Raw genomic sequence first — 26,004 nt, 5'->3', positions numbered from 1 at the left:
AAATATCATTAAGTAAATCATTTTCAAAAGAAGTTCAAAGCACAGTAAGTATATTCTTTTTTTCACTCTTTTAATTTAAGTGTACTGCATAAATTTAACTATAAGTTCAAGTGTCCCTTGAAACAAAAAGTTGATAAACAGAGCCCTAAAGCAACACAGTTGCTATAAGAAGAATTTTGGTGTCTGGTTTTAAATTCCACTCCACCACCCTGTGATAGACATAAACAAATAGGAAACAAGATAGCCAAACTATTAGCCTATTTATAACATGATACAAAAAGTACAATTTGGCTAGTGCAAAGTCAAATCAGCTGAGTAAAAAGTGTTACATTTTTTCCCACAGTTTGATCAATAGACTGTGTTTTTGTTTGTTTGTTTTTTTGTTTTTAAGGCTAGATACATTTGCTAAAGAAAAGAGTGAATATTTCATATGGAAATATCTATCTCCAGCTCCACGAGTAAGAACTTCTTTCTTTTTTTATTATTCAATTTTATAAAAGCTGTATTTGTCCATTATCCATGAGATTGGGCCTGCAACAGGAAAATGATGCTGTACTAAGACCATCACAATTATCGATCTTTTGTCAAATGCATGCTTTTCATATAACAAAAAGTTTAAGGGAAGAAAAATGTAAGATCATGGATGGGAAACCTTACCCCACGTAGAGCTTTGGAACATTATTATCACATTAGCCCTCAACATAATGTACTCACCAAAGAGTTTTATTTTACATCACATCATCCCATGGATTTCAACATGAGCTTGGAGCAATTAGATTACATCACCAGTAATAACCTAGATCAATCAGTTCCTGAGATGGATGCTCTGCCATCTAACTCGATTCATGGCTAAAGGAATTTGGGCTTTTCTCGCTTTAATGACATTCATCATTATATGATACACTCTCCAAGTTTTCTAATACCTATTAACAATACTCTATAATAGACAAAGAGAAGAAATACAATAATCATTGAGTTTTCCAATATCCATTGACAATATTCTATAATAGATAAAGAGACAAAATACATTTTCAGCATGTGAATAAAAGAAACTAGAGGATCTGAATGAAATTAAATCTATAAGGTGTCCCAAAAGTTGCCCCTGAAGTTGCTGTACATAAAGAAAATTTTGTAAATAAAGGTACATTTAGCTACAATTTCACATTTTCCCTATGTATAGTGACTTTAGGGGAGACTTTGGGGACACTCTGCAGTGTAATTTATGGTGAAACTTTTAGCATATCCATCTAAATAAAACACTGCTTCTACATAAAAGTCTTCAGCATAATCACCCAGGACTAGTAATTATAATGGATATGAAATGCCCACATACCCCAATAGGCACATTTCACTCCTAAAGTCCATTAACAAGGAGATTTTTCTTCTGAGGACACTTCTATTATCAAAAAAAAAAAAAAAAAGCCATATATAATATTACTGTTTTTAATAGAACCGTCACAAGGTTAAAGTAGTATTCACATTTATCTTTTTCTGTACTGTGAAGTAAATTCCTGATTAAGAGAATAATGTCATCAGTCTCAAAGAAGGCAGACTTAAAATTATTTAGATTTGCTTAAGCTTTTGGGCTTGGCTCCCGTAGCACAGTGGTTATGGTGCCAGCCAGCCACTGTGCTGGCAGGTTCAAACCCGGCCTGGGCCCACTAAACAACAATGACAACTGTAACAACAACAAAAAATATCCAGGCATTGTGGTGGGAACCTGTAGTCCCAGCTACTCGGGAGACTGAGGCAAGAGAATCGCTTGAGTCCAAGAGTTTGAGGTTGCTGTGAGCTGTGACGCCACGGCTCTCTACTGAAGCTGTGAGACTCTAGTGAGACTCTGTCTCAAAAAAACAAAAAAAACCCCTGCTCTTTGCTAACCATTAAAAAAAGTCAGTAAAGAGAGAAGAAATTCAAATATCATTAATATTTATTGAGTCTCAACTTTTTTTTTTTTGAGACAGAGTCTCAAGCTGTTGCCCTGGATAGAGTTCTGTGGCATCATAGCTCACAGCAACCTCAAACTCTTGGGCTCCACAAGCCTCTTGCCTCAGTTTTTCTATTTTTAGTAGAGACGGGGTTCACCTTTTGCTCAGGCTGGTGTCAAACTCCTGAGCTTAAGCTATCCACCCACCTCAGCCTCCCAGGGTGCTAGGATTACAGGTATGAGCCACCGCGCCCAGTCTTTTTGAGTCTCAACTTTAAATGAGTTATGTCAGTTGCTTTAAAAAAAAAAAAAACTGGCTTGGCACAGTGGCTCATGCCTGTAATCCTAGCACTTTGGCAGGATGAAACAGGAAGATCACTTGAGTTCGAAGTTGGAGACCAGCCTGGGCAACATAGTGAGACACTCCCCCCGCCCCTCCCGCATACACCTCTATGAAAAAAATTTTTAAATTAGCTGCGTATGGTGGTGCACATCTATAGTCCCAATTACTTGAGAGGCTGAGGCAAGAGGATCGCTTGAGCCTATGAGTTTGAGGGCGCAGTGAGCTTTGGTGACACCACAGCACTCTCGCCCAGACAAGAGCATGACTTCAGAAAAAAATTGTTTTTAGGTAACTACCCTAAAAGGCAAGTTCTATTACTATGTATCACATCACCATATTATCAAAGTGGTTAAGTAATAACAACTGTAAGAGGAGGGTAGATTCACACTTGGCACTTAAAAGCCAAAACCCGTAATCCTGAACCCTCACAGGTATGTGCTGTAAACATCTTTAACTGGAGTATGCATAACTCTGGCAGTATGCAAAAACTTTATAAGGACACATCTCGTTCTCCTTATGAGAATCTGATCCTCTGCCCCAGGCCCCCTGGTCCATGAAAAATTGTCTTCCATAAAAGTGGTCCCTGGTGCCAAAAATGTTGGGGCTTACTAGTATGGTACATCTATGTATAACTTTTTAAGAAAAAGCCAAATTTTTTTTTCAAAAAAATTGCTGCATCATTTCTCCTACCAGCAATGCATGAGAGATCGTTTCTCCAGCTTCTTGCCAATAGCTGTTGCAGTCTTTTTGATTATAACTATTCTAGTAGATAAAAAATCACATCTCCTAATGGTTTTGATTTCTTTTTCTGTAAAGACTAATGACATTGTTTATCTTTTTGTGTGGTTTCTGATCATTTGCAAATCTTTTTTGACGAAATGTCTATTTAAATCTTATACTCCTTTTTTCTATTGTGTTACTTATCTTTTTAATTATTATGTTGAAAGTTATTTATATATTTTAGAACAAGTGAAATATAGTGATTTGAAAATATTTTCTTGGGTGGCACCGTGGCTCAGTGGGTAGGGTGCCAGCCCCATATGACAAGGGTGGCGGGTTCGAGCCCAGCCCTGGCCAAACTACAGCAAGAAAATACCCAGGTGTTGTGGCGGGCACCTGTAGTCCCAGCTACTCAGGAGGCTGAGGCAAGAGAATCGCCTAAGCCCAGGAGTTGGAGGTTGCTGTGAGTGTGTGACACCACGGCACTCTACTGAGGGCAATAAAGTGAGACTCTGTCTCTCCAAAAAAAAAAAAAAGAAAAAGAAAATATTTTCTCACTATTTATGGGTTATAGTCTCAATTTCTTTTTCTTGTTTTTGTTTTTGTTTTTTTGAGACAGAGTCTCACTATGTCCTCTTCAGTAGAGTGCTATGGCATCACATGTCACAGCAACCTCAAACTCTTGGACTTAAGAGATTCTCTTGCCTCAGCCTCCCAAGTAGCTGGGACTACAGGTGGCCACACCACAACACCTGGCTATTTTTTTTTTTTTTTATTGCAGTTGTCATTGTTGTTTAGCTGGTCCAGGCCAGGTCAAACCCGCCACCCTCAGTGCATGTGGCCGGCGCCATAACCACTGTGCTACAGGTGCTGAGCTATATTTTCAATCTCTTAAAGATATCTTTTGAAAAGCAAAAGGTTTTTTTTTTTTCTTTTTTTTCTTTATTGTTGGGGATTTATTGAGGGTACAATAAGCCAGGTTACACTGATTGCAATTGTTAGGTAAAGTCCCTCTAGCAATCATGTCTTGCCCCCAGAAAGTGTGACACACACCAAGGCCCCACCTCCTCCCTCTGTCCCTCTTTCTGCTTTTCCTCCCCCCACATAACCTTAATTGTCATTAATTGTCCTCATATCAAAATTGAGTACATAGGATTCATGCTGAAAAGCAAAAGGTTTTAATCTTGATGAAGTTCAATTTGCCAATTATTCCTTTTAATGCTTATACTTTTGGGGTCATATCTATGAAATTATCGCTTTATTCATGTTCATGAATATTTATTCATATTTTCTTCTAAGAGTTTTATAGTTTTAGCTCTCACATTTAGTTCTGTGATCCATTTTTGTGTATGGTGTAATGTAGGCGTTCAAATTCTCTTTTCTGCCTGGATATCCAATTGTTCCATTTGTTGAAAAGACTTTTTCCCTTATTGAACTTTCTTGGTGCCTTAGCTAAAAGCTAGTTAACTGTAAATGTGAGGGAATATCTCTGGGTTCTTAGTTCTATTTCATTGATCAATTCTATTCCACATATGTCTATCTTTATGCCAGTACCACACTCACTTGATTACTGTAGCTTTATAGTACCTTTTAAAGTTGGGATGTGTAAGTCCTACAACTGTTCTTTAATAAGATTGTTTTATAAATTTTAGCATCAGTTTGCTCATTTCTGCAAAAAGTCACCTTGGATTTTGACAGGGATTGTGTTAAATCTATAGATCCATCTGAGGAACATGAGGTCTGACAATTAAGTTTGTGAACTCATCCTAGAAAAAGTGTTATATACCTCACTGCTGAATATCACCTTGGCCATCTGGTGACTGACTGTAGTGACATTCAGCAGCAAGGTAGGCAGCACTTTTTCCTAGGACTTTCATATGACAGCTCTGATGACCATTCTGGTAAAAGAGTTCCAAAATTGCCTTGAAGGGTGGACTGGGCACAGGCATCAGCACATAGCTTTCCAAGGGGAGTACTTCAAAGGTGACCATAGAGATATTCAGCAATGAGGTATATAGTGCTTTTTTTAGGATGTGTTCACAAACTTATTGTCTGACCTCACTTTGCCATCTTAATAATATTAAATCTTTCAATCCATGAACACAGAATGGCTTCCCATTTATTTAGGTCTTCAAATTCTTTCAGCAATATTGTATAGTTTTCAGTGTACAAGTCTTACATTTATTTTATAAAATTCATTCCTGAATAGTTATTCTTTTTGATAGTATTGTGAATATAATTCTTAATTTCATTTTCAAAGTGTTTATTGATAATGTATAAAATTAGTAATGACTTTCGTACATTGATATTTTTGTCCTACAACCTTGAGGAACTCATGTATTAGTTCTAGCTTTACAGTAAATTTGTAGGGTTTTCTATACATAATGATTTGGGGTATAGAAACTTAAAATTTTTAAACATTTAAATCCTTTTGGCTACAAAATTTTTTTAAAATTATATTCAAATTTATGTTCTTTTTTTTTTTTTTTCAAATTTATGTTCTTATGTGGACTTATTGGTGATCAATAATATACTTTTAAGAAAAAAATTACATTAAGATAAAATTTCACTACATGGAATAGAAATATGAGCTCAAGAAAAAAAGGAATGATGTAAAATTTCCTCCTGTTAAAGAAAAGCTTGTTTGTGTGGTTTTAAAACTTGATGGTGGATATATAATTGTCTGGTATTTAGGTTCCATTGGCTACATTTACAAGAGTTATGCAACTACTTCATTTTAAAATGTCAATTTACAATAAAACAGTAATTGTATCTTTTACAACTACTTAAGTCAAATAAATTTTGATATTCAATATAAAAATGTGGGGGAAGGTACCCAGTCAGTTTGGGGCAGCTTCTTTCAGAAGACATAAAATTTTTTGAAAGCACTGTGTTAATGTATTCCTCCCTAAAGCTTTTATTGTTTGAGAAGATCTACCTTTCTGAGAATTAAGGGAATTACCATACGCCTCCCAATTTCGAATTTAAGACTCACTCCCAGTCCAATAATCCCCATCATTAACTAATTTTCATGGAGGAGAGTAAAAATTCCTCTGGAACACGTCATGCAATCCTTAGACAAGTCATTCATTTGGTCTTAAATGCTCAGGGCACTACTTTTATTTTCTTTAAAGGCAGGTTCAACAGTATAAATCTATCATCTATAGAATTATAGTAATTTTGAAGAACTTCTAGAGAAAAGTAAAGTATGTTCCCTTTGATTTTCCCCTTTTAGCTCTTCATAATCCTAAATGTCTATAAGGCATTTAACATTTTTTTACCATATGGATACAGACATACAGACTTTAAACACACACACACACACCACTGAAACTTAAAACACATCGTGTAAACGGACTTTGGAGGTCAACTGTCCTACGGACACGGTAGTCACAAAGGTTAGCTCCAGAAGAGCTGAGGGAAGAATCAGCCTTTGTTCTCCCTCGTGCATTGTGCCCAGGGCGCCCTCTACCGGCCACAGGCTCTCCCTGCCCACGTCCTCTCCCCTCCTGAGGCCTCGGATTTCGCAGGGGGAAAAAGTTGCGCAGGCGCCGGGCGGCCGACGCGGGCACGGGAGGCCCAGGTAGGGGTCCGCGCTAAGCCGCTGACTAGAGCCTTTCTTCCTCGCTCCTTTTCATCCTCTATAGAGTTTTACGGTGACTCCCGGGTTCGAAGCGGACTGACGTCCTCCCCTGCACCATTTAGAAGGTCAGAGAGGACAGAACGCAGGCCGCGTGGGCCGCGGCGAGTCCACGGGAACCGCGCTCTGGTGGGCGCTCACGGGAAGGCGAGCCGCGGCGGCGCGCCTCTGCGCAGTCGCGGGAGCCGGGCGGGGCCGCGCGTGACGTGGCGCGCTCCGGAGCGCGCGGCTGGAACGCCCGAGAACGGCCGGCGGGCGGGCGCGGCGCACCCGGGGCAGAGCCGAGAGAGAGAGGGAGCCCGCCCTGCGGGGCGGCGGTGGCGACGGCCGGGCTGGGAGCCCTCGGGGTGACGCCGGAGCGCCCGAGCTGCGCAAGGCACAGGTGGGGCGGCGGCGGGCAGTAGTTCCCGCCTGCGCGGCCCCCTGGGTGGGCTGTCTGGGGGCCCCGCGGACTCGGGGAACGGGGGTGGGGTCCGGGACGGAGGGCGACGGGGAGAGGGCCCCGGCCCACGTCCCAGTCTCGGAGGTGGAACTTGGGTTGAAGGGAGCTATGTGGAGAGGGGAGAGTTTGAGAAGTTGTTCTTAGTTTACCCAGGTCTTGTTTCCGGACCCTTCGGCCCATCCCCATTTACTATTGGGATGGGGAGCGCGTCCCCCCTGTCCCCTTGCCCAGTGCGGTGCCTTTGGAGCATCTCTGTGGACCTGTCTTTCTGCCCCCACCCCCGCGGTTTGTTTTGGTTTCCAAAATCGCAGGGACTGTCCGCCCTCCCCGCCTCCTGCAGTCGGTGCGGAAAGGTCCGCAGCCGGCCGCGGTGACGGCGGGCGGGGTGGCGCGTCGCTCCACTCTCTCCAGCGCTTCTCTCAGTGTTTTCTAGGGACTGAGCTCCGTCCTAATTCTGTGTCTGAGAAAAGTTTCGTTTGGAACGCGCAGTTTCGTGACGCGGCATTATTGCGTTAATGTGGGGTTGACCCAGTTGTAACGAGCTGCTCTAGTAGTGCTGGAATAAGTTTCTGTTAGGAGATTGTTGAACTTGTTGTTGGCTCTGAAATAAGGGCCTCAAGATATTTGGGAACGTCACAGTTTTTCTTTGAAATTTCCAGAAGCCGAAGAAGGAAAGGTAATAAAAGTGCCCGGTTGTAAATGGAACTCTTTTTCTGATTCGCGTTCCTTTATAGAAAGAGACTGAATTTGATGGCTTTATTTGCCTTTGTGATCTGCTGCTCACCTGTGGCACTTTCTGAAAACGCTGTTGTATGTGGTTTCCCTAACAAGAGTGCTTCTGATGTTGACTGTTCCACAATTGTCAGATTCAGCTAACTTGCTGAGTATTTTGTTTACGATTTTCTTTTCCCCCTTTCTTCTCAGTATTTTTAAAAATACATACATGTACATATAGTTACGTTTGGAAAACGTGTTTTATAACTTAAGCGTACCCTTGGTATCTGGAAACAGGTTTTGGTTTGTGATTTAAGACTATTATACTGGTACTGTTTATTTAAATACTTCAAATTGACGTTTCAAAAACTTTCTCTTTGCAACTTTGAAAATAAAAACATTGAAATCATGCAAGAATGGTTTTTATTTTTTCAAGACACTCGGTAGTACTTAATTGTGCTTAGGAACATGATAGGCATTATTTTAAAGTCACCATTCCACCGTACCTGTCTCTGGGAAATGTGTTTTCTCACAGACTGCTGAGAATGTGGCAAATCCCAGTCACAAGATAAAAATAAGGTATTTTAACATAAAATGTTTTCCCCTATGTTATGATTCCCCATGATAGAGTGAAATTGACCATTAGACCTACTTTTCACCTGCCAGATTTCCAGGCTTTTCTTGCTGAACTTTTGTCTTCAAGATTAAGTGAAACAAGAAAGGTGGTACCAGCAGCCCTGTGGAGTTACAGCTGCTGGCCACGCGGCACACTGACTCATTTGTTCCAGTGACACTTTATTTAGGAAATCTTTCGTCATACTTCCATCACACTATAAAAAGTAAAATAAGCTTTGAAATAAGGGTATACCCAAGGTAAATATTGCTTCTATCTAGGGTTCTTCCGTTACGCTTTCTACCTTCAGATGCTCCCTATGCTTTAAAGCTCAACTGTGTGTCTTTATATCATGCAACACTCCAGCTTCACTCCTCTGACCTGTAAGCACACTAGGAGCTTTAGCTTTGCAGACAAAGATTTCATCTAATTTTCTTGATGTCTGTCTTTTGAGCCATGTATTAATTTCCTTCTGACCCTACCATTTACCAGTCTGTCCTTGGACAAGTTGCTCAATATTTGTAAAACATTTTCTAAATCACATATCAATCTCCTATGAGGATTAGATAAACCTTAAAAGGATGCCAAATACATACATAGATGGAGCTTAATAAGAGGGTGAATTATGGTGCTTCTAAGGGCCAGAGACCATATGCCTTTTATCTTTCATTGTGGAAAGTGGTTTTAATGCAGTGCTTTTAATTTGCTTGTCAGCCCCCAAAATAATTTTTGTAAAATTGTCCCTCTTACCCACTTTTAAGATTGACTTATAATATTTTACATCATATTTTTAGGTGGTTGAAAAGGATGCATTTTCCCTTGTGGTATTGACATTTGAATATAAAATGGGTATTTTTAAAGTTTTATTTATGAATTTTAAAAATTTCAGAATATTATAGAGGTACCAATGTTTTGGTTACATGGGTTGCTTTTGTACTGCTTGGGTCAAAGTTTCAGGTAAGCCTGTGACCCAGATAGTGTATGTTGTACCCATTAGGTTGATTTCACCCATCTTCTTTCCCCCCCTAATCTGCTTGATTTCCATTGAGTTTTACTTCCATCTGTAGATGAGAGAGAGCTGATGGTTAGTTTCAGTTTAATAGTGAGTACCTATGGTGTTTGTGTTTCTATTCTAGTGATACTAAGGAGAATGATTTTCTGTTCTAGATTGTTGAAAAGGGTATTCTTTTTTTTTATGGCTGAGAAGCACTCCATGGTGTATATGTACACCACATGTTCTCTTTTTTTTTGCAGTTTTTTTGGTTGGGGCTGGGTTTGAACCCACCACCCTCAGCTTATGGGGGCAGCGCCCTGCCCCTTGAGCCTCAGTTGCCACCTCACACCACGTTTTTTCAAGCCACTCATGAGTTGATTGGCACTTGGACGACTTTCACATCTTTGCCATTTGTCAATTCTGCTTCAGTAAACATTCGAATGCAAGTGTCTTTTTGATAAAGGGCTTTTTTTCTTTGAGTAAATAGTGAGATTGCTGTATCAGACCATACATATGCTTTTAGTCCTTTGAGGAAATTCCCTACTGTTATCCATAGAGGTTGTACTACCTTGCATCCCACTTACAATGTATAGAGTAAGTGTTCCTTTCTCTCCACATCCATACCAGCACCTATTGCTTTGGGACTTTTTGATAAAAGTCATTCTCACTGGGGTTAGGTTATATCTCATTGTGGTTTTGATTTGATTTGCATTTCATGGTAAGTGACTTTGAGCATTTTTCTGTGATTTTTTTTTTTATTAAGTCATTAGTACATAGATCATAAATACATTTATGCCGTTACAGGATTTGATGTGTTGATTTTTTGTACAGATTGGAGTGATTACATCCTACCAATCAACATAGCTTTCACTTCATTTACCCAATTACAGCATTAAGACATTTGTGTTCTACAACTGATAGACCCCGTTGGTCTTCTTTTGAAAACCTTCTGTTCATGTCCTTTGTCCTCTTTTTAATGGATTGTTTGACTTTTTTCTTGATTTGTTTGCATTCTTTATAGATCTGGCTATTAGTCCTTTATTGATGCAGAACATGCAAATATTTTCTCCCATTCTGCAAGTTGTCTGTTTGCTCTGTTGATTGTTTCCTTGATTGTGCAGAAGTTTTAATTTGATCAAATACTATTTATTTATCTTTGCTGTTGCTGTGATTTCCCCTTAGGGTTATCTTCAATATTTTAATTGTATACAGGAAAGTATGGTATCTTTGCTATTTTATATCTTTTTCCATCAATTTTTAAAATACATTGTATTTTGTACAGTTCCTTTGTCTTGAAATTTTACTTGGATTTTTATCACCCCTTCACCCCACAAATGTTATCTTAATGCAGTGTATTTTTGTACTTGAAAAATTCTATTAATCTCTGCCATATGTGTCTTTAATATTAATAAAGTATATATTGAAACTAAGTTTTAAAAATTTCCATGGCTATAATTCTAGGAGTTACAATTTTTCTTTTGAATTGCGTGTTTGCAAGTAGTCATAGTTGATCAGAACCACATAAATACCTGGTTGATTTTGGCAAGTAGTAAGTCTGGAAATGTATGTCTTAATGAGATGGATAGTGAAGAGTTGTGCTTAAATTGAAAAAGTTCTTTGATACCTTTGACTTACTGTTTGGCTGTTGGGAGGCTTTTCCATTGTGGGGAAGGGCACCGTGTAAGACTGGGAATGGGTGAGAGGTATGCCTTTATTTTATAACACAGGAAAGTCTCCTTTCCTGGGAGAGAAAAACCATACCAAACTATAGGCATGATCCCAGGCAGATTGGTTTTAATGAGGAGTTCCAGTGAAGTAGAGGATCTGAGAGTTTTTTTCTTAAAATTGCTCATGTTGGTACATGTCCCACTATAGATTTCATGTGGCTCAAGCCATCCACATCCTCACATTGGAAGACCATTGAGAGCAGTGATTTTCAGCTGCTCAAAGTACATTTGACAGTGTCTGGAGACATTCTTGGTTGTTGCAGCCAGGCTTGGGGTGGGGAGTGTGCTGCTACTGGCATCCAGGGGACAGAGGTCAGAGATGCTGTTAACAAAAGAATTCACCAGGCCAAAATGTCAGCCATGCCAGGGTTGAGAAACCCTCACTTGGAGGATTTGTTTTGGAATTGGACTGTTTAATTCAGTGATCTAGGGCGGGATTTGATAAACTTTCTTTCCTGATAGTATGTATTGTAGGCATTGTGGGCCACATAGAGGATCTCTGTTGTGCATTCTTCTTTGTTGTCCTAACCTTCTAAAAATATAAAAATCTTAGCTCCAGGATCTTGTAAGAAACAGGTGATCTAAAGAAGTTAATGCCTTCAAACCTGAGTTTTCTTCTCTCTAAAGTACTAATAGAAATAATGCCTCAAGAATTGTTTGTAAGGATTTAATGCGATACGCACCCAGCATAGTGTGTCTAGCCTAAGTTAAGCACTATAAATGGTGCCGGGTGATGGTGGTGTCCGAGAGCACACAGCACACAAGTGGGTGCAGAGCCCCAGTGGTGTTTAAGGCCCTGTTTAAGTCAGCAGGAAGAGCTTGATGCTGGCTGAGTTCCCCATCAGCTCATGAAAGCCTAGTCAGCCTCTACTGTCATTTTGCTTTCTGAGCCTCCTTGTACCCTAAGGGAGATACAGAGTATCATCTGTGCCATGGTTTCTGAAGGAAAAGGGGATCAGAATCTGTGGGAAAGTGAGGCAGAGTAATGATACAAGTTGCCGTGAACATTGCTGTACATATTTTTGGCCCACGTATGCATCCATTTTTGCTGTTTATATGCCTGCTCGTGGGATTGCTGGGTCATTGAATAAATTAATGTTTAACTTTAGTAGAAATTCCCAGTTTTCTAAAATGGTTGTACCGTTTTTCAGCTTTCACCATTAAAATATGAGCGTTCTAGTTGTTGTTTTCTCTAATACTGGTCAGTCTTTTAAATTTTAGCCATCTGATAACTGTATAGTTGCTATCACTATGGATTTTAGCGAGGTATGGTGTGTGTTGAACATATTTTCCAGGACATTTAAATATCTTCATGTCTTTTTCTCATTAAGAAAAATGGCTGTGCCTTTCTAAAAATCTTTCTAAAGTCATTTTAGTGGGGGTTTGAGAGGGAACCAGGCTAATTGCCAGTGAGTGACCTGCTATCTTTAAATGAAAGTCAGGTAATGTTAAAGTTTCATCCACCCTTTTTCTCTCATTTTTGTCCTCTCTGGCCTGTAAATCAATACATTTTTTATTAGCTGGATATATAATCTGGATTTCTATTTAATGAATTTTGAATGAGACTCTTGTTTCAACCCCATAAGGATTTATATATGATAGGAAACTGTCTTATTATAAGAATCTGAAAGCGGCCAGGCTCGGTGGCTCACGCCTATATAATCCTAGGACTTTAGGAGGCCAAGGAGAATGGGTTGCCTGAGCTCAGGAGTTCAAGAACAGCAAGAGCAAGACCCCATCTCTACTAAAAATAGAAAAACTAGCTGGATGTGGTGGTGGGTGCCTGTAGTCCCAGTTACGTGGGAAGCTGAGGCAAGAGGATCTCTTGAGCCCAAGAAACTGAGGTTGCTGTAAGCTATGATGATGCCAAGGCATTCTACCCAGGGCAACAGAGTGAGACTCTGTCTAAAAAAAAAAGAAGTCTGAAATGAGAAAATTATTTACTAGATGTGGTCTTATTTATTGTCTTGTTTTATGAATAAGATATTTAGGACCAAAATTTTTCTTTTTATTTATTCATTGATCAAATACATATTAAATACGTATACTTTGTGTACAACAGACCTAATAGGCTTAGGTACCAGGGTGAACAAAGCAGAAACAAGCAACACTTCTGTTTTCTTGAAATATAGGTAGGAGAGATGGATAATAAGTAAACAAATAAATACCTAACAAGATCATTAAAGGCAGTATTTCTTGTTTTGCAGAAATGGAGCAAGAGCCACAAAATGGAGAACCTGCTGAAATTAAGATTATCAGAGAAGCGTACAAGAAGGCGTTTGTATTTGTTAATAAAGGACTGAATACAGATGAATTAGGTCAGAAGGAAGAAGCAAAGAACTACTACAAGCAGGGAATAGGGCACTTGCTCAGAGGAATCAGCATTTCCTCGACAGACCCTGAGCACACAGGCCCTGGGTGGGAATCTGCTAGACAGATGCAGCAGAAGATGAAGGAGACACTACAGAATGTGCGCACCAGGCTAGAAATCCTAGAGAAGGGTCTTGCTACTTCCTTATGGAATGATCTTCAGGATGTGCCCAAGTTATATCCAGAATTTCCACCTAAAAACACGCATGAAAAGTCACCAGAACCGCAGTCGCTTAGTTCGCCACCTCAGCACACTGAAATAAATGGAAACACTCCAGCTACAAGTGCAGGGGCAGTGGCTGCACCTGCTTCTCTGTCCTTACCGTCTCAAAGCTGTCCAGCAGAAGCGCCTCCTGCTTACACTCCTCAGGCTGCTGAGGGTCACTACACTGTATCCTATGGAACAGAGTCTGGGGAGTTTTCATCAGTTGGAGAAGACTTTTACCGGAATCATTCTCAGCCACCTCCTCTTGAGACTTTAGGGCTAGATGCAGATGAGTTGATTTTAATACCAAATGGAGTACAGATTTTTTTTGTAAATCCTGCAGGGGAGGTTAGTGCACCTTCATATCCTGGGTACCTTCGAATCGTGAGGTTCTTGGATAATTCTCTTGATACAGTTCTAAACCGTCCTCCAGGGTTTCTTCAGGTAAGCCAAAGGGAAATGTAAACATAATTTGAAATACGTGTGGCATATGTCATTTGTACGTGTTACTATCTATAGTGTGTCCATTATAATAAGTGGAAAAGATAACTACTTCCTTTCTAAATATATTCAGTGGAATTGATAAATCTTGAACATGTATGTTTGTGTTTATTAGTATTTTACATTCTTTTTTTTTTTTTGACACATTAAGTCTTACTTTGGTGTTAAGTTTGAGATGATAGAACCTGAGGGAGATCAGTGTTCATGCTAAAATTTTAAATTCTTTCTCTGAAGAAACCTAACAACTTTAATTTTTAAAAGGGTTTATGTAATTCATGTGGATATTTAACTATAAATATCCACAAATGCTGTGATGACCCAGCCGAGAATCTAAACTGAACTAGACCCATCCCACCGTCCAGAACAGTAGTTCTCGACCAGGGGCAGTTTTGCACCACCCCAGGAACACTTGGCAATGTCTGGAGTCATTTTTGGTTATCACAATTGGGGATTGACTGCTACTGGCATAGTGGGTAGAGGGCAGGGATGCTGCCAAACGTCTAAGCAGGACAGCTCTCATTAGCACAAAATTTATTCAGCCCCAAATCTCAGTTATGTTAAGAGAAGCCCTGGTCTGAAAGTGGACTGTGATGATACTTCCAGTCTAGGAGTAAAGACGGGCACTAAATAAATAAATAAAGGTTGGCATCAGGCCATCCCTGTGAAGTTAGTGAGGTATGCTGAAGGTGGTGGTCCAGTGTCAGATCTGGTTTTAGAAGGTTGAGTGTAGATTTGGGGAGGTGAGTTTTTGAAAAGAGGACTCATTATATATCAAGTGTAACAAAGCAATTTGCATTGAAGAGGATTGCTGTTCAAGCAGAGCGGGTGGTTTTGTCCCAAGTCCAGATGTGGTTCAGTTACAGCACTGGCTGCCCACATTCACTTTCTCTTATGGTGCACTCCTCTGTCAGTTCTTACGCAGCTTTTACCTGGACTCGGTTTGAAAGTTGTTTAAAGACACAGGCTTAGTAAGGATGTGTAAAGGAGTTACTTTAAGGGCATTGCTCAAAGGAAAGATTTGCTACTGGGCAGGAAGAATATTGTGAACTCCGCAGGTTATTTTAGGCGAAAGAAACCTTAAGGTGAAAAGGGATGTGCTTATTGATTGAGCTTGGGGCAGGAGGCTGATAAAAGTTATAGCAATTTCTGCTGATCTGTTAATATTTAGATTATAATAGTGGAATTAAAAAATCTTTGGGGCCTCAGCAACTGGAAGTACAGGTAGTGAATATCAGAAACACTGCACCTGGTTACATGCACTCAGCCACTAAAATGACGTGCAGTCCCCAACCCCCATGCCATGGACCACTACCTGTCCATGGTTGTAAGGACCAGGCCACACAGCATCACTGCCGAGTCCCACCTCCTGTCCCATCTCCCTCAACTCCCTTGTCTGTGGAGAAATTGTCTTCTATGAAACTGGTCCTTGGTGTCAGAAAGGTTGGAGACTGCTGCTCCAGTAGAAGTTTGTCCTGTCTTAGTACTTTTAATTTTGTTTTTAATCTTTCTCATTGCTCTTGTTTTGATCCCAAATGAAAAGTAAAAATCACACCCAAATTTTAATGAGAGTATCTTTAACAGGTTCTCAACTGCATGTTTTCAGGTATCTTATGGCAGAGTGTCCTAAAAAAGAGTTCTAGTATGTGTTTATTGAATATTTTTATCCTAAGAAATAGATGATAACCAATTAAGTATTAGAATTAATATACAACTTATTGTTGTATAAATAATAACATAATTTCCTGTCCTATAAAAATCACTCTTGATCTACTCTGGAAATTGGAGTAAGGTTATTTGGTTTTAGGTAGGTCAACTTAGAATTCTGGAACTTCAAAAAACCATTTTACTTTTGGTTTAGTTTTAGTGTACTTTTAAAATTTGTTAACATCTGAAGTCAGTTTGCATAGAACTTAGACATTAGATTGCCCTATGGAAGTGAAATAGGAAGAAATCGGCTGATTAACTCACCACCTGTAATAACCTATGCTAATAAGAAAGGCCTATAAATGTTTGTGGGCTTTTTGAGAAGATTGGGAATATTCCAGTTCAGTTAAGGTTACCAGAGTATAGTTAACCTTAAAGAAATCGTGGAATAGCTTTAAAAAAATAATAAAATAAAATAAACCCAGAAAACCCTTTCTAAGTTTTGGTTATTTTAGAATAACCTTTACAATTTTTTGTCAAATCATACCCCTGCTATTACTTTCTCAGTGTTTTCATTAAGTTTTCTCACTTGTCTTAAACAGTGAACAGCTGTGAAGTTAAGAGAAAAATGTATTTTTACCCTAATATATATCAAAATATATAACTACTCAGATTTGAAAAGTTTGTGGATTATCCAACATTATTTCCCATACCACAGATGATTTATATATTGTGTTTGGAAAACACAGTAGTAAGTTGTATTGTAACCTATCTAAAGGTGGCTTTTATACTGTGAGGTCAAGTGGCTTTTGAGAAAAATAGAAAAGAGAATTCATAAAAGAAAAACCTTTTTTTTTTTTTTTTTTTTGAGACAGACTCTCACTCTTTCACCCTCAGTAGAGTGCCATAGCATCATAGCTCATAGCATCCTCAAACTCCTAGGCTCAAGTGATCCTCCTGCCTCAGCCTCCCGAGTACCTGGGACTATAGGTGCCCACCACAACACCCAGCTAGTTTTTCTATTTTTAGTAGAGACGGGGTCTTGCTCTTGCTCAGGCTGGTCTTGAACATCTAAGCTTCAGGGATCCACCTGCCTTGGTCTTCTGGAGTGCTGGGATTACAAACATGAGCCACTACACCAGCCAAAGGGAAAGAATTTCAAAATGTTTACTGTTTTCGTATTGTAGTCCCTTCACATTTATATTCCATTAGTCAAAGATGATGGTAGCATATCAGAATCTTTTATGGTCCATATGAAATTTTCACTCATTTTTAATGTGCAATATTTTGATAATAGGTTGGTCTTTTAAGTTTCTGGGTAAGACAGTGTTCTAGGTAATGGGATAGTTATATTTTGGTTACTCAGAGAATGTGTCACATTAGAAATGAATACATTTGAAAAATCTCATTTAAATGTACTGTCTTCTGAATTTAGATAGCCAGGATGTGAGCTTAAGTCTGGGTGTACTGACAAACTGACCTATGACATTGGGAGAGAACTTTGTGTCATTTTGCTTTGACTTCACAATAGTCCATAAACTTAATCTATTCTAGCTCTGTCATATCAGGTTCTCTTGGGTTTAGTGGGGGTAAAAAAATTCCACATTATGGATGTTGGGTTTCTAATAAAATAATTGTTTAGCTTTTCTGATACAAACTACATGTGCTCAAATCCTAGCTTTTTAGTTATAGACCTTGAGCAACTTTAATTGACCTCTCTGTGCTTTAGTTTTCTTGTACATAAAATGACAATAACTAACCAATCATAGAATTGTTGTACAGTTGAATCAGTAAATACATGCGTAGTACTTTAAAAGTTTATTACTGCAAAGGGAATGTCTAAATTGAACAATAACAAAACCTTAATTTACTTTGATCATTATTTAAAGCTAAAATCGTCATTGGTTAACACTGAGCTATTTAAGGCCATCGAGTTTAAAGATTTAATACTTAGCACAAGTCATTTTGCAAGACCAGTCAAGGCAAATGCAAATGATTAATTTTCGTTGGGGATTTATTGATGGTTCTATGAAGCTTTGCTGATTTTTTGTTTGTTTGTTCTTTGCAGTTTTTGGCCGGGGCTGGGTTTGACCCTGCCACCTCCGGTATATGGGGCCTGCGCCCTTCTCCTTTGAGCCACAGGCGCCGCCCAGTTCTATAAAGCTTTGTAACATACATTTCAAACTTTAAATTGTTTATTGTTTGGTATAACCATTTTATTAAAATGTATATAAAGGCGGCGCCTGTGGCTCAGTGAGTAGGGTGCCGGCCCCATATGCCAAGGGTGGCGGATTCGGGACCCAGCCCCGGCCAAACTGCAACAGAAAAATAGCTGGGCGTTGTGGCAGGTGCCTGTAGTCCCAGCTGCTCGGGAGGCTGAGGCAAGAGAATCGCGTAAGCCCAAGAGTTAGAGGTTGCTGTGAGCCGTGTGACACCACGGCACTCTACCCAAGGGCAGTACAGTGAGACTCTGTCTCTACAAAAATAAATAAATAAATAAAATGTATATAAAAATCTAGTTCCATTCATTGATACATGTATTTTTTTCTTCCCGCTAATCCTTTTAGGTTTGTGACTGGTTGTATCCTCTAGTTCCTGATAGATCCCCTGTTCTGAAATGTACTGTGGGAGCCTACATGTTTCCTGATACAATGTTACAGGCAGCAGGATGCTTTGTCGGGGTCGTGTTGTCCTCTGGGATACCAGAAGATGATAGGGAACTCTTTGAGGATCTGTTAAGACAAATGTCTGACCTTCGTCTCCAGGTAACATGTGCTTTTGAAAAAACTGCAATAATCTCTTAAGTCTGCAGTTCCGAACCCATGGGACATACACTAGTACTGGTTTGTGGCCTGTTAGGAACCATGCCCCACAGCAGGAGATGAGCAGTGGGCAAGTGAGCAAAGCTTCATCTGTATTTACAGCCACTCCCCAGAGCTCATTGATCCTGCATTTTGGTGAGTTGTATAATTATTTCATTATAGTATATTACAGTGTAATAATAATAATAAAGTGCACAGTAAATGTAATGCACTTGAATCATCCTGAAAGTATCCCCACACCTCCCAGTCCATGGAAAAAATTGCTTTCCAAGAAACTGGCCCCTGATGCCAAAAGAGCTGGGGACCCCTTCTCTAAGTGATCAAAGTTAGGAGAAGGAAAGTATATAATCGGATGTGTGTTCACACTGCATCCTGGGAATTTGCTGTAAATGGTGGTTAGGATAGTGGAGTCTGGAGTCAGATTGCCTGGATTTGAACTGAACTGTTCCACTTAACAGTTGTTTATCTCAGCTGTTCTTGATCGCCTCTGTACTTTAGTTAACTTATTGTAAAGTAGGGTTAATAATAATGTCCACTTCATTGGGCTGTGTTGAAGATTAAAAGTTAATACATTTAAGCCCATTTATATCAGTCCTAGCAAGTGATTAATGTTTTCTGAATGTTAGCTGTTGTTTTCACTGTTTTACCGCATGGGTGGAAAAGTGGACCAAGTGGTGAAGTGAAAGTAATTTTAGCTTTAACTCCAATTTTATGTTGGAGATTTCAGGGGTTATGATTGTCATTGGTTCTGATTGAGAGAATTATCTTTGTTTTCATGGTGAATAAAGGCCAAATAAAGATTTTTATTTATTTATTTATTTATTTTTTTTTTTTTTTTTGAGACAGTCTCAAGCTGTCACCCTGGGTAGAGTGCTGTGGTGTCACAGCTCACAGTAACCTCAAACTCCTGGGCTTAAGTGATTCTCTTGCCTCAGCCTCCCAAGTAGCTGAGACTACAGGCGCTCACCACAATGCCCAACTGTTTTTTGGTTGTAGTTGTCATTATTGTTTGGCAGGCCCAGGCGTGGTTCGAACCCGCCAGCTCTGGTGTATGTGGCTAGCACTTTAGCCACTTGAGCTATAGGCGCCAAGCCCCAATGAAGATTTTTAAAATATAATTGAATTATGATCATCCTGTGAACTTTATTTACTTTTTTGTGTCTGCCCATATGCTCACCTGCTGAAATAGAGTATTTCTGTGTAACAGGGAGTTGAAATACAGCATTGTGGAGAGGCTTTCTTTAGGTGTTCTTGTTTACTAGACTGTGTGGCAGGAGTCAAAAAATGTGTTTGATTATGGATATTGACAATTATCTGGACTTGACTAGGGCTTTTATTCTTTTTGAATCTTTTATTCTTTCCTACAACCAACAGATATTTGTAATCTATTATTTACCCAGGTATTGTGTTAAATGATGGGATGGGAAGAATATGAGAACGGGAGACTAAATATATAGATAGATGGCTCAAACAGCCCTTGTTCCCAGGCACCTGCAGGCACCTGAGAATGACCTGGCCATCACCAAACCAGTGCTTCAGCATAGCCAGCAATTATTTAAGCTATGTTAACAAAACTCATGATTGCTATAGAAGTGTGTGGCTCCGGTGTACTTGTGGGGAGAATTTTAAGAAAGCGGGAGCATGGTCAAATGGATCTAGGTTCTGTTTGGCTTTGCTGTTTACTAACTGAATGAACTAAGGTTTCTATAAAGAAACCTTTTTTATCTCATGGCACATTTTGAACCTATAGTTAAACTTGTGCAGTATACTTAAATTACGTTGATCTAAAAAAAGAGTAAAGAAAGAAAAAGAGTATACTTACTGTGCTTTGAATGGCTTTCCAAAATAATTTAATTAATGATCTTCAGAAATTTTCAAGGCACACCTAAGATCCTCTCATAGCACACTGGTTGAAAATCATTGGTATAGAGAAAAGGAAAGCAAAAGTAGCTGTTATTTACAGACTGTCAAGTACTGACATTTGAACCAGTTTATCATCAGAACATGGTGTAATGTGCCTGGAGGAAAGTTATCTAAGACAAATTCTGACTTAAGTGTAATCCTTTGCTCCTCAGGCCAACTGGAACAGAGCAGAAGAAGAAAATGAATTCCAGATCCCTGGAAGAACTAGACACCCCTCTGACCAGGCGAAGGAAGCCTCTGGCACCGATGTGAGACAGTCGGGTGTTTCACTGGACCATGGCAATAAGGATGTGCGTCATAAAGGAAAACGTGGGAAAAAGGTAAGTAAAGGAGCATAATACTTGTTGGCTTTGTATCATATAATGCTTTCATTTTAACCCTTTTTTAGTACTTACCACATTTTGAAACATTTTTACTACTTAGGTTAAAGATTCTTCAAGTGAAGAAGTTAATCTGAGTCACATTGTTCCCTATGAGCCAGTTTCAGAAGAAAAAGCAAAAGAATTACCTGAATGGAGTGAGAAAATGGCTCAAAATATTTTGTCAGGTATTACATTATTATTTTTCTCCCTATAATGTGAAGCCAATAAAGGTATTGCTTTTAAGGGAATACTTTGATAATATTTTGTATTTTTGTTTTAAATTACCAATTTAGAAATACTCAAAAGTAGAAGGGATTAGTCTCTTAGAATATTACATATCATCATAGAGGTATAAATTCTTCCTGGCTTAGTCTCTGTTCTTGGGAAATGGGTTTTGAAAAACTTGAGGAATCAGGCCAGGTACCATGGCTCACGCCTGTAATCCCAGCACTCTGAGAGACCAGAGCAGGTGAGTTGCTTGAGCTCAGGAGTTCCAGATGAGCCTGAGTAAGAGTGAGAACCCTCCTCTACTAAAAATAGTAAAACTAGCCAAGTATTTTGAGAGGCATCTGTAGTCCCAGCTACTTGAGAAGCTAAGGCAAGATAATCACTTTAGCCCAAGAGTTTGACGTTCCTGTGAGCTATGATGCTGCAGTACCTACCCAGGGCAACAGAGTGAGACTGTCTCAAAAACAACTACAGGAATCCCCAAACTGTCAGTATTGCTCTGAACATAAAACTCATTACTTTCCTTTCCCCTTTAAAGTCCTTTATAAAAGAGGTCCCAGAGAGTTTTCTTGCCCTTTCCACCATGCAAGGCGATAGTAAGAAGGTGCCATTCCATGAGACACCAAATCTGCCAGTATCTTGGTTTTGGACTTTCCAGCCTCCAAAACTGTGAGAAATAAATACGTGCTGTTCATAAACCCTAATTTATGGTATTTTGTTATAGCAGCACCAATGGACCAAGACACCCACCAAAAAAAAAAAAAGTTCATTCAACTTTGGAAGCAAAACAGCACTCCTCAACCATATAGCAGGCAGGAGAACATCTAAAGGTTATAACCAAATTGGGAAGTAGGCCCTGATATGTAATTGTGGTTTAAAAGGCTTCAGATCAATTATTCTAAAACCAAAATGATAATTACTGACATAATGTCTTTTTGCTTTAGCTGGTTAACATTTCACTTGTCTGCTGTAGTAGATCTCTTATTTATACCTTTCATTTTGTTTGTTCTTTTTGTTTGTGTTTTATTTTGGAGACAGAGTCTCACTTTGTCGCCCTTGGTAGAGTGCGATGGCATCATAGCTCACATGAAACTTAAACTCTTGGGCTCAAGCAATTCTCTTGCCTCAGCCCCCCAAGTAGCTGGGACACCAGGCACCACCACAATGCCCAGCTATTTTTAGAGACAAGGTCTCGCTGTGGCTCAGGCTGGCCTTGAACAAGGCCTGTGAGCTCAGGCATTCTACCTGCCTCGGCCTCCCAAAGTCATAGGATTATGGGTGTGAGCCACTGCATCTGGCCTACCTTTTATTTTGTTTTTAAAAATATTGCCAGTCATCATTTAGTAAATCAATTTCATGACCCCATTCAATGGGTCTTAACCTGTCATTGAAACGACTGTCATTTCACGTTTCCATCTGTACTAAAAACTCATTAAATAAAGATATCTAAAGCAGAGAAAATCTTCAACATAAAAAACTAACAAACTAAAATAGCTAGGAGCTAATAAAATATTTTTCCCATTGTCAAACAGCTGTGCTTGAGACAAGAAGAAAAGATAAAAGCCAAATTTTCTAATGTAATTGCAGTTTTTTTTTTTCTTTCTTTTTTTTTTTTTGCAGTTTTTGGCCGGGGCAGGTTTGAACCCGCCACCTCTGGCATATGGGGCTGGTGCCTTACTCCGTTGAGCCACAGGCGCCACCCAGTAATTGCAGTATTAAAATTGACGCTTGAAAGAGATTTACAAAGAAATTGTGAAGAAAAACCTCTTCACTCTTAATTACCCCACTGCCTAACTTTACAGGCTGCTGAGCATTATTAGGAGGTCAACATTCAGTAAACTTGCCTACCACCCACACACGTGTAGATAACTAGATTCCAAGAGTATTTTCCCCAATTTATGTGAGTTTATACTGCTATAACTTTGTTCCTTTTATTATTGCTATATGACAAACCACTCCAAACTTAAAGGCATAAACAACAAACATTGGTTATAGCTTAGGAATTCTGTGAACCAAGTATTTTGAAAGATTAAAGAATACAGAACCAAGTATTTTGAAAGTATTTTTGAAAGATTACCTTTTGAAAGGTTGGCTTATGTCTGCTTCTGTGACATCTAAGGGCTTCAGCTGGCAGGACTTAATGGCTAGCTAGTGACAGCTAGGGACTGGAATCAGCTAAAGACTCCTTATATCCTGCACCAGGGTTGGGAGAGCTCAAAGTCAAGGGCTGTCAAATAGAGTACCTGCACATTGCCTCTTGTGGCTGCACTTCCTCCCAGCCTTGTGGCCTTTGGATAGTTGGCTTCTACATGGTAACTAAGGGTTTCAAGCATTAAAACTACATTAGCTTTTCTGACATATTCTTGGAAAGTTCCAGTATCGCTGGTTACAAGCAACAGTCCTGCCCAGATTCAAGGGGACGTGATGTAGACTGTACTTGTCATGGGAAAAATGTCAAGGTCATGTTGAATGAAGAACGTTTCAAATAGGAGATACTGATTTTTTTGTCATTTTCAGAAATTACCACCTGCAACTAAGTCTTAAGCTTCTAAGTCCCACAGATTCCACATAGTGGTTCTACTAGAAAAGGCAGAGCATCCTTAAAGGCACTTAATTCCAGGAAAAGGTCCCTTCAGAGATTTCAAAAGGACTTTGAGCAATGCATAATTTAAATAGGAACAAAACTGCATTCTTCTTTATACTGACAGGTCTTGACAGGTCTTCTTTATTCCTTGAGACCTCAGTTTCTTCATGTTAGTCAACTTTTCCTCTTTATCTTATTAGCCCATATCTAGCCCTTTTTACGAGGGCTAGCATTCTAATTCTAATTCTAATATTCCTAATAGCTGGTGACAAGAAAACAATTTGCCTATCAAAGTGTATGTCTCTTTAGTGCTTTTTAATAGGTTGAATGAATGATAAATGGTACAAGTGAAAAGAAAGCGGAAGAAAATATTTGAGATTTACTCCAGAGAAAATTATCTGATCTTTGAAAAGTACATAACCAGGGATCTAGATTTAGCTTATTCCGTTTAGGCCTTAATCGGTTCCTGTCTCCTGTCAAAGGATGAGTAAAGATCAGGAAAAACTAGTCTGATACTTATATAAATACAAAAGGTGAAAAAAGTGAAATAACTGTGCTTAAAATTTACCTATGTAGAATATTGGCTTTAGACACGTGGGAAGAAGGCAGTAGCCATGCATTTTTGATGGAGTAGGGTTAGTGAACTAATTTGGAAGGAGGCAGAGTTGGTAACAATAGACAGATTGGAGCACACCTTTGGAGCAGCCTCCCTTACACAATTCTGAAAGAATAAACTCATCTTGGGATGCCGTATGTAGATTGTGCTTTTTTTTTTTTTTTGAGACAGAGCCTGAAGCTGTTGCCCTGGGTAAAGTGCTGTGGCATCACAGCTCACAGCAACCTCCAACTCCTGGGCTCAAGTGATTCTCCTGCCTCAGCCTCCCAAGTAGCGGGAACTACAGGTGCCCGCCACAATGCCCAGCTATTTTTTGGTTGCAGCCGTCATTGTTGTTTGGCGGGCCCGTGCTGGATTCGAGCCCATCAGCTCAGGTGTATGTGGCTGGTGCCTTAGCCACTTGAGCCACAAGCGCTGAGCCTAGATTGTGCTTTTTAATGAAGTGATACAAATGTGAGAAGCTAAGGCTTTAAAGGTTGTGAGATAGCAAAAAATCATTAAAGGCATTGAATGTCTTTTCTCAACCCCTTAATCTCTTCAATTTAATGTACAGATGGACTTTGGGACTCTATGCAAACGGTTGATATGAAGCCAGAGGGAATGACGACCTTCTGCCTACCCATTCCAGTATATGTACAAGGGAGCTAACCCATAAAGTTTTTCCAATATTAAATAACAATAACAATGTTTAAGATAAGGACTAGAAACAAAAACCTCATAAAGAATGAACGAAGATAAATACATTCAGAAAAGAAATCAGACAATTGCTGCCACAGAATATTGAGCAATAATAATAATAATGATAATGATGATGCAAAAAAAGTAACATTCACATTGTCAGATGAGAGTATGTCTATCATATAATGCTTTGACTCTGAGGTTCAGTATGGAGTCATCAGTTAGCTTCTTATTTTTTTTTGAGACTTTCTAAAGTCTCAAAAAAAAAGACAACTAATATTTATAAATAAAAGATAATTTCAAAAAACAGATCATGCCAAATCTTATAGACAATAGAAAAAGAAGAAATACTTAAAAATCATTTTACTTCATTTAGATACACCTGATATTAAAATTGGAAAAAATATAAAGGGAAATTACAAACATATTTTTCTTATGTATAGAGAAAAAAAGGCAAAGTTTTTCAAATATTATATATTTTTTACTACCATTCTGTGCTGCTAGGCTCAGGCAAGGAATTTTTCAGTTTGGTTAAATTAGTCTATTAAAGAATAGCCACAAAGAAGCCCTCCTGTGCTTCATTAGATTCTTCTTAGGACCCTCTTAGACTAGTACAGTCTTCTGTCAGGTCTATGAAGATATTTATTCTAATACAAGGTTTATATAAGTAAAGTATTATCAAGGAACAGTCACGTATTCAGACAATTTACACTTGGAGTACAGGATGATTAAGTGCTAAAATCATTTCTGCATTTTTAGACAACCAAATCAAACGTGATAACAAACAATACATGTCCTATAATCTGGAATTCAATAGTAGTCAGGTTGTGGTAGCCAGTGCACCCTTGTTTCTGCCAATTCACCCTCTGTTAGCCAGAGATAAATACCAGAAGCTAGATATAAAAAGACCAATGTTCTAAAATTCTTATTAAAACTTAGAAAAGACAGGAT

At 39.1% G+C, this 26,004-nt stretch overlaps 1 protein-coding gene across 2 annotated transcripts in view; it reads left to right on the top strand.

The window, feature by feature from the left end:
* The first annotated feature begins 6,267 nt into the window (after positions 1 to 6,267).
* Positions 6,268 to 26,004, top strand: part of SPART (spartin) — a 36,312-nt gene continuing 16,575 nt past the window's right edge. Inside the window, exons 1-5 of one of the 2 annotated variants that reach the window (XM_053563653.1) lie at positions 6,268 to 6,698; positions 13,328 to 14,139; positions 18,408 to 18,605; positions 20,738 to 20,905; positions 21,009 to 21,132. In XM_053563653.1, the coding sequence (XP_053419628.1) occupies positions 13,330 to 14,139; positions 18,408 to 18,605; positions 20,738 to 20,905; positions 21,009 to 21,132 (1,300 nt within the window). In that variant the 5' untranslated portion in view covers positions 6,268 to 6,698; positions 13,328 to 13,329. Of the gene's footprint in view, positions 6,699 to 6,865; positions 7,013 to 13,327; positions 14,140 to 18,407; positions 18,606 to 20,737; positions 20,906 to 21,008; positions 21,133 to 26,004 lie in introns of those variants that run through there. The other variant, XM_053563652.1, reaches the window with a different exon arrangement.

The sequence above is a fragment of the Nycticebus coucang genome, chromosome 15 (genome assembly GCF_027406575.1).
Source record: "Nycticebus coucang isolate mNycCou1 chromosome 15, mNycCou1.pri, whole genome shotgun sequence".
Lineage (NCBI taxonomy): Eukaryota > Metazoa > Chordata > Mammalia > Primates > Lorisidae > Nycticebus > Nycticebus coucang.
The sequence above is the reverse complement of the archived record's forward strand: the minus strand, read 5'-3'. Positions and strand labels throughout refer to the sequence as shown.